The sequence below is a fragment of the Procambarus clarkii genome, chromosome 5 (genome assembly GCF_040958095.1).
Source record: "Procambarus clarkii isolate CNS0578487 chromosome 5, FALCON_Pclarkii_2.0, whole genome shotgun sequence".
Classification (NCBI taxonomy): Eukaryota; Metazoa; Arthropoda; class Malacostraca; order Decapoda; family Cambaridae; genus Procambarus; species Procambarus clarkii.
This window is the reverse complement of record NC_091154.1, coordinates 7,449,540-7,461,604: the sequence shown is the minus strand read 5'-3', so window position 1 is coordinate 7,461,604 and position 12,065 is coordinate 7,449,540. Positions and strand designations below refer to the sequence as shown.

At 42.6% G+C, this 12,065-nt stretch overlaps 1 protein-coding gene across 1 annotated transcript; it reads left to right on the top strand.

Annotated features, from left to right (window-relative positions):
- The first annotated feature begins 222 nt into the window (after positions 1–222).
- On the top strand, positions 223–10,485 carry LOC123752470 (uncharacterized). Its single transcript, XM_045734519.2, has 3 exons — positions 223–375; positions 620–1,218; positions 9,105–10,485. Exons 1-3 carry the CDS (start codon positions 291–293, stop codon positions 9,255–9,257), a joined length of 837 nt encoding a protein of 278 aa, XP_045590475.2. The 5' UTR covers positions 223–290; the 3' UTR covers positions 9,258–10,485.
- Positions 10,486–12,065: the final 1,580 nt, after the last annotated feature.

The following is a 12,065-nucleotide window of genomic DNA, read 5'->3' as shown; positions in this document are numbered from 1 at the left end:
AGCTGATTTGAATAAAACAATAATATTTATGGCATTATTCAACTTTAGCGTTCCAATTTTATATGTCGGAGCTCAGCAGAAAGTTAAAATAAGGTTCATATAAGGAAAATAATTGCAATAAATAATACGCATTATTGGCAACTCAATGTTGGTGGGAGGAGCGCGCGAGCACTTGTCGCTGGGCGCCAGTGACGCTATCAATCACAGCCGCCAGTAACCCCCAGACATCGGTGACGGGAGGTAGTGTCTCGTAGTGCGCTCAGAGCCTCACTCGCAGATCTTATAGCGTCATGATGAACATGATCGTGCAGGTTGGCGCCGTGTCGTTCGGCGTCATGAATCTTGGAGACATGGATGTGCAGAGTCTAGTCGTAGGTGAGTTGGATGTATTTATGGGATATATATATATATATATATATATATATATATATATATATATATATATATATATATATATATATATATATATATATATATATATATATATATATATATATATATATATATATATATATATATATATATATATATATATATATATATATATATATATATATATATATATATGTATTATAATTACATTAATTGGAGCATTATAATTACATGTTGATGGTTGCAGGCGCGGACCTTGCGGATGTGATCTCCAGTAACACCCCGCCCACCCACGCCCACTACCCGCTCTCTCCTCCTGATCCCATGGATAAGCACGCCAACGCCAGCCACGCCCACGCCAGCCACCCCCACGCCCCCACAAGCCAGGGCCGCCTCTTAACGCGTGCACCCCTTCCTCACGCCCGCTCCACGCCCACCCAACACCACAGATCGCGCCACGAGCCTCCCTCCACCATCCCTGACACCTCGCGTGACACCGCGAGCGCCAGAGCGAGCTTGGAACGCATCCGCCGCGTTCGTCAACAAATCCAGACGAATCCGCCGCTGCCGCACCACGCCCCCAGGCTGACCTGGCCCCTCACACCACGCCCACGGCACCTGACGGGTGAGGGAGACACCTACCTAGACACCTCAGGTGAGGGAGACACCTCCCTAGACACCTCAGATGAGGGAGAGACCTCCCTAGACACGAGAGGTGAGGGAGAGACCTCGCTAGAGGAGGCGAGAGGGAGAGAAACCTTGATAGAAGACGCGCGAGAAATGTGGAAACGTTTGGGACAAGAGCTGAGGACAATGGCTGACCAGTTCCAGCAGCGTCAGGCTGAGGTGAGTGTTGTTGTTGTACTGTCCTCTTGTGGTACTGTCCTGTTGTGGTACTGTCCTGTTGTGGTACTGTCCTGTTGTTGTACTGTCCTGTTGTTGTACTGTCCTCTTGTGGTACTGTCCTCTTGTGGTACTGTCCTCTTGTGGTACTGTTCTCTTGTGGTACTGTCCTCTTGTGGTACTGTTCTGTTGTGGTACTGTCCTGTTGTGGTACTGTCCTCTTGTGGTACTGTCCTCTTGTGGTACTGTTCTGTTGTGGTACTGTCCTCTTGTGGTACTGTTCTGTTGTTGTACTGTCCTGTTGTGGTACTGTCCTGTTGTGGTACTGTCCTGTTGTTGTACTGTCCTGTTGTGGTACTGTCCTGTTGTGGTACTGTCCTCTTGTGGTACTGTCCTCTTGTGGTACTGTCCTCTTGTGGTACTGTTCTGTTGTGGTACTGTCCTCTTGTGGTACTGTTCTGTTGTTGTACTGTCCTGTTGTGGTACTGTCCTGTTGTGGTACTGTCCTGTTGTTGTACTGTCCTGTTGTGGTACTGTCCTGTTGTTGTACTGTCCTGTTGTGGTACTGTCCTGTTGTTGTACTGTCCTGTTGTGGTACTGTTCTGTTGTGGTACTGTTCTGTTGTGGTACTGTCCTGTTGTTGTACTGTCCTGTTGTGGTACTGTTCTGTTGTGGTACTGTCCTGTTGTGGTACTGTCCTGTTGTTGTACTGTCCTGTTGTACTGTCCTGTTGTGGTACTGTCCTGTTGTTGTACTGTTCTGTTGTTGTACTGTTCTGTTGTTGTACTGTCCTGTTGTTGTACTGTCCTGTTGTTGTACTGTCCTGTTGTTGTACTGTCCTGTTGTGGTACTGTTCTGTTGTACTGTCCTGTTGTTGTACTGTCCTGTTGTTGTACTGTCCTGTTGTTGTACTGTCCTGTTGTACTGTCCTGTTGTGGTACTGTCCTGTTGTTGTACTGTTCTGTTGTTGTACTGTTCTGTTGTTGTACTGTCCTGTTGTTGTACTGTCCTGTTGTTGTACTGTCCTGTTGTTGTACTGTCCTGTTGTGGTACTGTCCTGATGTTGTTGTACTGTCCTGTTGTTGTACTGTCCTGTTGTTGTACTGTCCTGTTGTGGTACTGTCCTGTTGTTGTACTGTCCTGTTGTACTGTCCTGTTGTGGTACTGTCCTGTTGTTGTACTGTCCTGTTGTGGTACTGTCCTGTTGTAGTACTGTCCTCTTGTGGTAATGTCCTGTTGTGGTACTGTCCTGTTGTTGTACTGTTCTGTTGTTGTACTGTCCTGTTGTTGTACTGTCCTGTTGTGGTACTGTTCTGTTGTTGTACTGTTCTGTTGTTGTACTGTTCTGTTGTTGTACTGTTCTGTTGTTGTACTGTCCTGTTGTTGTACTGTTCTGTTGTTGTACTGTCCTGTTGTTGTACTGTCCTGTTGTGGTACTGTCCTGTTGTTGTACTGTTCTGTTGTGGTACTGTCCTGTTGTTGTACTGTCCTGTTGTTGTACTGTCCTGTTGTAGTACTGTCCTGTTGTTGTACTGTCCTGTTGTAGTACTGTCCTGTTGTTGTACTGTCCTGTTGTTGTACTGTCCTGTTGTTGTACTGTCCTGTTGTTGTACTGTCCTGTTGTTGTACTGTTCTGTTGTTGTACTGTTCTGTTGTTGTACTGTCCTGTTGTTGTACTGTCCTGTTGTGGTACTGTCCTGTTGTGGTACTGTCCTGTTGTGGTACTGTCCTGTTGTGGTACTGTCCTGTTGTTGTACTGTCCTGTTGTGGTACTGTCCTGTTGTGGTACTGTCCTGTAGTGGTACTGTCCTGTTGTAGTACTGTCCTCTTGTGGTACTGTCCTGTTGTTGTACTGTCCTGTTGTAGTACTGTCCTCTTGTGGTACTGTCCTGTTGTTGTACTGTCCTGTTGTGGTACTGTCCTGTTGTGGTACTGTTCTGTTGTTGTACTGTCCTGTTGTTGTACTGTCCCGTTGTGGTACTGTTCTGTTGTTGTACTGTCCTGTTGTTGTACTGTCCTCTTGTGGTACTGTCCTCTTGTGGTAATGTCCTGTTGTGGTACTGTCCTGTTGTTGTACTGTCCTCTTGTTGTACTGTCCTGTTGTTGTACTGTCCTGTTGTGGTACTGTTCTGTTGTTGTTCTGTCCTGTTGTTGTACTGTCCTGTTGTTGTACTGTCCTGTTGTTGTACTGTCCTGTTGTGGTACTGTCCTGTTGTACTGTCCTGTTGTTGTACTGTCCTGTTGTAGTACTGTCCTCTTGTGGTAATGTCCTGTTGTGGTACTGTCCTGTTGTTGTACTGTTCTGTTGTTGTACTGTCCTGTTGTTGTACTGTCCTGTTGTGGTACTGTTCTGTTGTTGTACTGTCCTGTTGTAGTACTGTCCTCTTGTGGTAATGTCCTGTTGTGGTACTGTCCTGTTGTTGTACTGTCCTGTTGTTGTACTGTTCTGTTGTTGTACTGTTCTGTTGTTGTACTGTCCTGATGTTGTACTGTCCTGTTGTTGTACTGTCCCGTTGTGGTACTGTCCTGTTGTTGTACTGTCCTGTTGTTGTACTGTCCTGTTGTTGTACTGTCCTGTTGTTGTACTGTCCTGTTGTTGTACTGTCCTGTTGTTGTACTGTCCCGTTGTGGTACTGTCCTGTTGTTGTACTGTCCTGTTGTTGTACTGTCCTGTTGTTGTACTGTCCTCTTGTGGTACTGTCCTGTTGTTGTACTGTTCTGTTGTTGTACTGTCCTGTTGTTGTACTGTCTTGTTGTGGTACTGTTCTCTTGTGGTACTGTCCTGTTGTTGTACTGTTCTGTTGTTGTACTGTCCCGTTGTTGTTCTGTCCTGTTGTTGTACTGTCCTGTTGTGGTACTGTCCTGTTGTTGTACTGTCCTGTTGTGGTACTGTTCTGTTGTGGTACTGTTCTGTTGTTGTACTGTCCCGTTGTGGTACTGTCCTGTTGTTGTACTGTCCTGTTGTTGTACTGTCCTGTTGTTGTACTGTCCCGTTGTGGTACTGTTCTGTTGTTGTACTGTCCTGTTGATGTACTGTCCTGTTGTTGTACTGTCCTGTTGTGGTACTGTTCTGTTGTGGTACTGTTCTGTTGTTGTACTGTCCTGTTGTTGTACTGTCCTGTTGTTGTACTGTCCTGTTGTGGTACTGTCCTCTTGTGGTACTGTCCTCTTGTGGTACTGTCCTCTTGTGGTACTGTCCTCTTGTGGTACTGTTCTGTTGTGGTACTGTTCTGTTGTTGTACTGTCCTCTTGTGGTACTGTCCTGTTGTGGTACTGTCCTGTTGTGGTACTGTTCTGTTGTTGTACTGTTCTGTTGTTGTACTGTCCTCTTGTGGTACTGTCCTGTTGTGGCACTGTTCTGTTGTGGTACTGTCCTGTTGTGGTACTGTTCTCTTGTGGTACTGTCCTGTTGTTGTACTGTCCTGTTGTTGTACTGTCCTGTTGTGGTACTGTTCTGTTGTTGTACTGTTCTGTTGTTGTACTGTCCTCTTGTGGTACTGTCCTCTTGTGGTACTGTCCTGTTGTGGCACTGTCCTGTTGTGGTACTGTCCTTTTGTGGTACTGTCCTCTTGTGGTACTGTTCTGTTGTGGTACTGTCCTCTTGTGGTACTGTTCTGTTGTTGTACTGTCCTCTTGTGGTACTGTCCTCTTGTGGTACTGTTCTGTTGTGGTACTGTCCTCTTGTGGTACTGTTCTGTTGTTGTACTGTTCTGTTGTGGTACTGTCCTCTTGTGGTACTGTTCTGTTGTGGTACTGTCCTCTTGTGGTACTGTCCTCTTGTGGTACTGTTCTGTTGTGGTACTGTCCTCTTGTGGTACTGTTCTGTTGTTGTACTGTTCTCTTGTGGTACTGTCCTCTTGTGGTACTGTCCTCTTGTGGTACTGTCCTCTTGTGGTACTGTCCTCTTGTGGTACTGTCCTCTTGTGGTACTGTTCTCTTGTGGTACTGTCCTCTTGTGGTACTGTCCTCTTGTGGTACTGTTCTCTTGTGGTACTGTCCTCTTGTGGTACTGTCCTCTTGTGGTACTGTCCTCTTGTGGTACTGTCCTGTTGTTGTACTGTTCTGTTGTTGTACTGTTCTGTTGTTGTACTGTCCTGATGTTGTACTGTCCTGTTGTTGTACTGTCCCGTTGTGGTACTGTCCTGTTGTTGTACTGTCCTGTTGTTGTACTGTCCTGTTGTTGTACTGTCCTGTTGTTGTACTGTCCTGTTGTTGTACTGTCCTGTTGTTGTACTGTCCCGTTGTGGTACTGTCCTGTTGTTGTACTGTCCTGTTGTTGTACTGTCCTGTTGTTGTACTGTCCTCTTGTGGTACTGTCCTGTTGTTGTACTGTTCTGTTGTTGTACTGTCCTGTTGTTGTACTGTCTTGTTGTGGTACTGTTCTCTTGTGGTACTGTCCTGTTGTTGTACTGTTCTGTTGTTGTACTGTCCCGTTGTTGTTCTGTCCTGTTGTTGTACTGTCCTGTTGTGGTACTGTCCTGTTGTTGTACTGTCCTGTTGTGGTACTGTTCTGTTGTGGTACTGTTCTGTTGTTGTACTGTCCCGTTGTGGTACTGTCCTGTTGTTGTACTGTCCTGTTGTTGTACTGTCCTGTTGTTGTACTGTCCCGTTGTGGTACTGTTCTGTTGTTGTACTGTCCTGTTGTTGTACTGTCCTGTTGTTGTACTGTCCTGTTGTGGTACTGTTCTGTTGTGGTACTGTTCTGTTGTTGTACTGTCCTGTTGTTGTACTGTCCTGTTGTTGTACTGTCCTGTTGTGGTACTGTCCTCTTGTGGTACTGTCCTCTTGTGGTACTGTCCTCTTGTGGTACTGTCCTCTTGTGGTACTGTTCTGTTGTGGTACTGTTCTGTTGTTGTACTGTCCTCTTGTGGTACTGTCCTGTTGTGGTACTGTCCTGTTGTGGTACTGTTCTGTTGTTGTACTGTTCTGTTGTTGTACTGTCCTCTTGTGGTACTGTCCTGTTGTGGCACTGTTCTGTTGTGGTACTGTCCTGTTGTGGTACTGTTCTCTTGTGGTACTGTCCTGTTGTGGTACTGTTCTGTTGTTGTACTGTCCTGTTGTTGTACTGTCCTGTTGTTGTACTGTCCTGTTGTGGTACTGTTCTGTTGTTGTACTGTTCTGTTGTTGTACTGTCCTCTTGTGGTACTGTCCTCTTGTGGTACTGTCCTGTTGTGGCACTGTCCTGTTGTGGTACTGTCCTTTTGTGGTACTGTCCTCTTGTGGTACTGTTCTGTTGTGGTACTGTCCTCTTGTGGTACTGTTCTGTTGTTGTACTGTCCTCTTGTGGTACTGTCCTCTTGTGGTACTGTTCTGTTGTGGTACTGTCCTCTTGTGGTACTGTTCTGTTGTTGTACTGTTCTGTTGTGGTACTGTCCTCTTGTGGTACTGTTCTGTTGTGGTACTGTCCTCTTGTGGTACTGTCCTCTTGTGGTACTGTTCTGTTGTGGTACTGTCCTCTTGTGGTACTGTTCTGTTGTTGTACTGTTCTCTTGTGGTACTGTCCTCTTGTGGTACTGTCCTCTTGTGGTACTGTCCTCTTGTGGTACTGTCCTCTTGTGGTACTGTCCTCTTGTGGTACTGTTCTCTTGTGGTACTGTCCTCTTGTGGTACTGTCCTCTTGTGGTACTGTTCTCTTGTGGTACTGTCCTCTTGTGGTACTGTCCTCTTGTGGTACTGTCCTCTTGTGGTACTGTCCTGTTGTGGTACTGTCCTCTTGTGGTACTGTCCTCTTGTGGTACTGTCCTCTTGTGGTACTGTTCTCTTGTGGTACTGTCCTCTTGTGGTACTGTCCTCTTGTGGTACTGTTCTCTTGTGGTACTGTCCTCTTGTGGTACTGTCCTCTTGTGGTACTGTCCTCTTGTGGTACTGTTCTGTTGTGGTACTGTCCTCTTGTGGTACTGTTCTGTTGTGGTACTGTCCTCTTGTGGTACTGTCCTCTTGTGGTACTGTCCTCTTGTGGTACTGTTCTCTTGTGGTACTGTCCTCTTGTGGTACTGTTCTCTTGTGGTACTGTCCTCTTGTGGTACTGTCCTCTTGTGGTACTGTCCTCTTGTGGTACTGTTCTGTTGTGGTACTGTCCTGTTGTTGTACTGTCCTCTTGTGGTACTGTCCTGTTGTGGTACTGTTCTCTTGTGGTACTGTCCTCTTGTGGTACTGTCCTCTTGTGGTACTGTCCTCTTGTGGTACTGTCCTCTTGTGGTACTGTCCTCTTGTGGTACTGTCCTCTTGTGGTACTGTTCTCTTGTGGTACTGTCCTCTAGTGGTACTGTCCTCTTGTGGTACTGTCCTGTTGTGGTACTGTCCTCTTGTGGTACTGTCCTCTTGTGGTACTGTCCTGTTGTGGTACTGTCCTGTTGTGGTACTGTCCTCTTGTGGTACTGTCCTCTTGTGGTACTGTCCTCTTGTGGTACTGTCCTGTTGTGGTACTGTCATCTTGTGGTACTGTCCTGTTGTGGTACTGTCATCTTGTGGTACTGTCCTCTTGTGGTACTGTCCTGTTGTGGTACTGTCCTCTTGTGGTACTGTCCTCTTGTGGTACTGTTCTCTTGTGGTACTGTCCTCTTGTGGTACTGTCCTCTTGTGGTACTGTTCTCTTGTGGTACTGTTCTGTTGTTGTACTGTCCTCTTGTGGTACTGTCCTCTTGTGGTACTGTCCTGTTGTTGTACGGTCCTGTTGTTGTACTGTTCTGTTGTGGTACTGTTCTGTTGTGGTACTGTTCTGTTGTTGTACTGTCCTCTTGTGGTACTGTTCTCTTGTGGTACTGTCCTGTTGTTGTACGGTCCTGTTGTTGTACGGTCCTGTTGTGGTACTCTCCTCTTGTGGTACTGTCCTCTTGTGGTACTGTTCTCTTGTGGTACTGTCCTCTTGTGGTACTGTCCTCTTGTGGTACTGTTCTGTTGTGGTACTGTTCTGTTGTTGTACTGTCCTCTTGTGGTACTGTCCTGTTGTTGTACGGTCCTGTTGTTGTACGGTACTGTTGTTGTACTGTTCTGTTGTTGTACTGTCCTGTTGTTGTACTGTCCTGTTGTCTTACTGTCCTGTTGTTGTACTGTCTTGTGGTTGTACTGTCCTGTTGTTGTACTGTCTTGTGGTTGTACTGTCCTGTTGTTGTACTGTCTTGTGGTTGTACTGTCCTGTTGTTGTACTGTCCTGTTGTTGTACTGTCCTGTTGTTGTACTGACCTGTTGTTGTACTGTCCTGTTGTTGTACTGTCCTGTTGTTGTACTGTCCTGTTGTTGTACTGACCTGTTGTACTGTCCTGTTGTTGTACTGACCTGTTGTACTGTCCTGTTGTTGTACTGACCTGTTGTTGTACTGTCCTGTTGTTGTACTGACCTGTTGTTGTACTGTCCTGTTGTTGTACTGTCCTGTTGTTGTACTGTCCTGTTGTTGTACTGTCCTGTTGTTGTACTGACCTGTTGTTGTACTGTCCTGGTATGGTACAACATGGAGGAAACTTTACCTCTGCCAACAGTAGGTAATTATCAATTGAGACCTGAGGTTCCTTTCATATATGTGTGTACTCACCTAGTTGTGCTTGCACGGTGAAGTGGGGGGGGGGGTTGAGCTCTGCTATTTCGGCCCGCCTCTCAATTGTTTCTAACTACTAATTATTCCCCCCCCCCCTCCCACACAAACACTCCCAGGAAGCAGCCTGTAACAGGTGTCTATCTCCCAGGTATCTATTTACTGCTAGGTAACAGGGGCATCAGGGTGAAAGAAGCTCTGCCCTTTGTTTCTCGCTGGCGCCGGGAATCGAACTCAGGCCACAGGATTACATGCCCAGCGTGCTATCCACACAGCCACCGGCGCCCCTAGTGTGTTTTTTTTTTTTTTTAGTTTCATGTTGTGTTGCTTCACCTAACACATATTTTATTCCCCCTTACAGGCCAACACCAGCAACACCGGCAACACCAGCAACACCGGCAACACCAGCAACACCGGCAGGTTCTCAATCACTGTCACCATCACTGTCTCCCGAGGCTTGTGTCTGTCTGTCGCCTGTCTGCTGGCTTGGAGATTTATCTCCAGGTATCGATAGTGAGAGAGATCTGTCTCACGAGGGGGTTGGGGGGGGGAGAACTTGTCAATTTTCTGTCTTTGATGTGTCACATTCTGTCTCAAACGAGGAAGGAATGGGGGTCACTTGCTGCCTATTAGGGGGGAGAAACTGTCACTTTCTGCCTATTAGGGGGGAGAAACTGTCACTTTCTGCCTATTAGGGGGGAGAAACTGTCACTTTCTGCCTATTAGGGGGGAGAAACTGTCACTTGCTGCCTATTAGGGGGGAGAAACTGTCACTTTCTCTATTAGTTGGATAAAAATGTCACTTTCTCTCTATTAGGGCGGGAGAAAGTGTCGTCTCTGAGTAAAAAAAGTGTCACTGGACCAAGAGTAAGTAACTCCTAGTTAGGCTTAATATAAGCTGCCAAATGGTTGTATATTTTTGTAAGAAAGTTGATAGAATTATTTTTACAAAGTTCTAATGAACACTGAACAAACTCAATTCTAGGAAATAACTAGAACAAACTCAGTTTTAAAGAACACTGTGAAAAACTCTGCTCAAGGGAACAACTTGGAACAAACTGAACTCAATGGACGAATTTCAGTTCCTTTGATCATGAATGTTTCCGATAAGAAATAAGCTTAGTATAAGATACGTTGTTCCATGTTTGTGCACAAAAATGGGAACAACGGTGCCCGTGATTACAGTCTGTTTGTGCACTAAAATGGATGTAGAGTCATTTATTATTTCCTGTTGGTCAGTGATAACGAATTAGATGCATGTTTTCTACACAGAAAACACAATTGTCAACCCTTATATCTATGTTTTTTTCAATAAATAAGTAGTTATATAATTATAATTATGCACGTACATTTATGTTATAATATTATTAATTATTTTATTTGTTTTATATATTGATATTAATTGGAATTTATACTATTTTATTATTTATTAATTTTCTTTTCAAAGTTAATTAGTGAAGTGTTTTCAATCGAGGATCATCTGAGGGAACAATGTCAAAAAAAAAATGGCGAAATTTTCTTTCTCAAAATAGTATAACAGAATAGAAAATGTAATTTCTTGAAGTAAAATTGTATTGAGAGAATGAAATAGGACTGAAATCGCGTTCCTGGTCCTTCTGCCATATCTTAATTCTCATAATTAAGCTGTCAAGAGTTTTATCCATCTTTGTGTTCTCTAACACCTTGGATAAAGTTTATTTTGTTATTTAGTTTTGTTTATGTTACAAGAGTCTCCACCCTTCCTGTGTACTAATATATATATATATATATATATATATATATATATATATATATATATATATATATATATGTCGTACCTAGTAGCCAGAACTCACTTCTCAGCCTACTATGCAAGGCCCGATTTGCCTAATAAGCCTAGTTTTCATGAATTAATGTTTTTTCGACTACCTAACCTACCTAACCTAACCTAACCTAACGTTTTCGGCTACCTAACCTAACCTAACCTATAAAGATAGGTTAGGTTAGGTTAGGTAGGGTTGGTTAGGTTCAGTCATATATCTACGTTAATTTAAACTCCAACAAAAAAAATTTACCTCATACATAATGAAATGGGTAGCTTTATCATTTCATAAGAAAAAAAATAGAGAAAATATATTAATTCAGTAAAACTTGGCTTATTAGGCAAATCGGGCATTGCATAATAGGCTGAGAAGTGAGTTCTGGCTACTAGGTACGACATATATATATATATATATATATATATATATATATATATATATATATATATATATATATATATATATATATATATATATATATATATATATATGACAATGTCAGACCACGGAGGAAAAATGAAACAGGAATTTCCTTAAGTACTTTCGTATATTAATACATCTTCAGAAGGAGTCTGAAGATGAAGGAGTCTTCACTCCTTCTGAAGATGTATTAATATACGAAAGTACTTAAGGAAATTCCTGTTTCATTTTTCCTCCGCGGTCTGACATTGTCACATTTTTAATCACGTGTGTATTTTCGTGATATATACACACACAAATATATATATATATATATATATATATATATATATATATATATATATATATATATATATATATATATATATATATATATATATATATATATACACACAATATGCAATTGTACAACATATATGTACTACTGTACATATATATCTAGCAATATTTTCGTGTTTCTAAGTCATATATATATATATATTTAACCTATTATTTTTGTATATTTAGGAAATAGTTTTAATTATATTATAGAAGCTATCAAATTAAGCCTTATTTTAATTATTCCAGAAATGTCATTATGGATGAGTTGAGTCTTTTGAACCTAAAATTATAAATGCTAATAAATAGGTTAATTTCACTTTACTGGTTTTGTAAACTGAATAATAAATTTTACTTGGAAACTATAATATAATATTTATTTTTTAAAAAATTATCTACAAAAAATAATTATATAAAATTTATGTAAGTTTCGTTATAATTAAATTTTCTAACACCAGGGAATGAAAAAAATTGTTTAATTTTGTTTTATTTAATCACAAATTAACAAAATACATGGGATAAATTAAAGATTATTTTAACCTGAGAAAATCATTCTCTCGTATACAAACAATAAAAAGCGTTAATTAGTAATTAAAACTCAGCATAAACTACAGTATGTCGACGATGAGTCACAATAACGTGGCTGAAGTATGTTGACCAGACCACACACTAGAAGTTGAAGGGACGACGACGTTTCGGTCAATCCTGGACCATCTCAAGTCGATTGAGAATGTTGTCGTCCCTTCAACTTCTAGTGTGTGGTCTAGACAACACTACAGTATGTC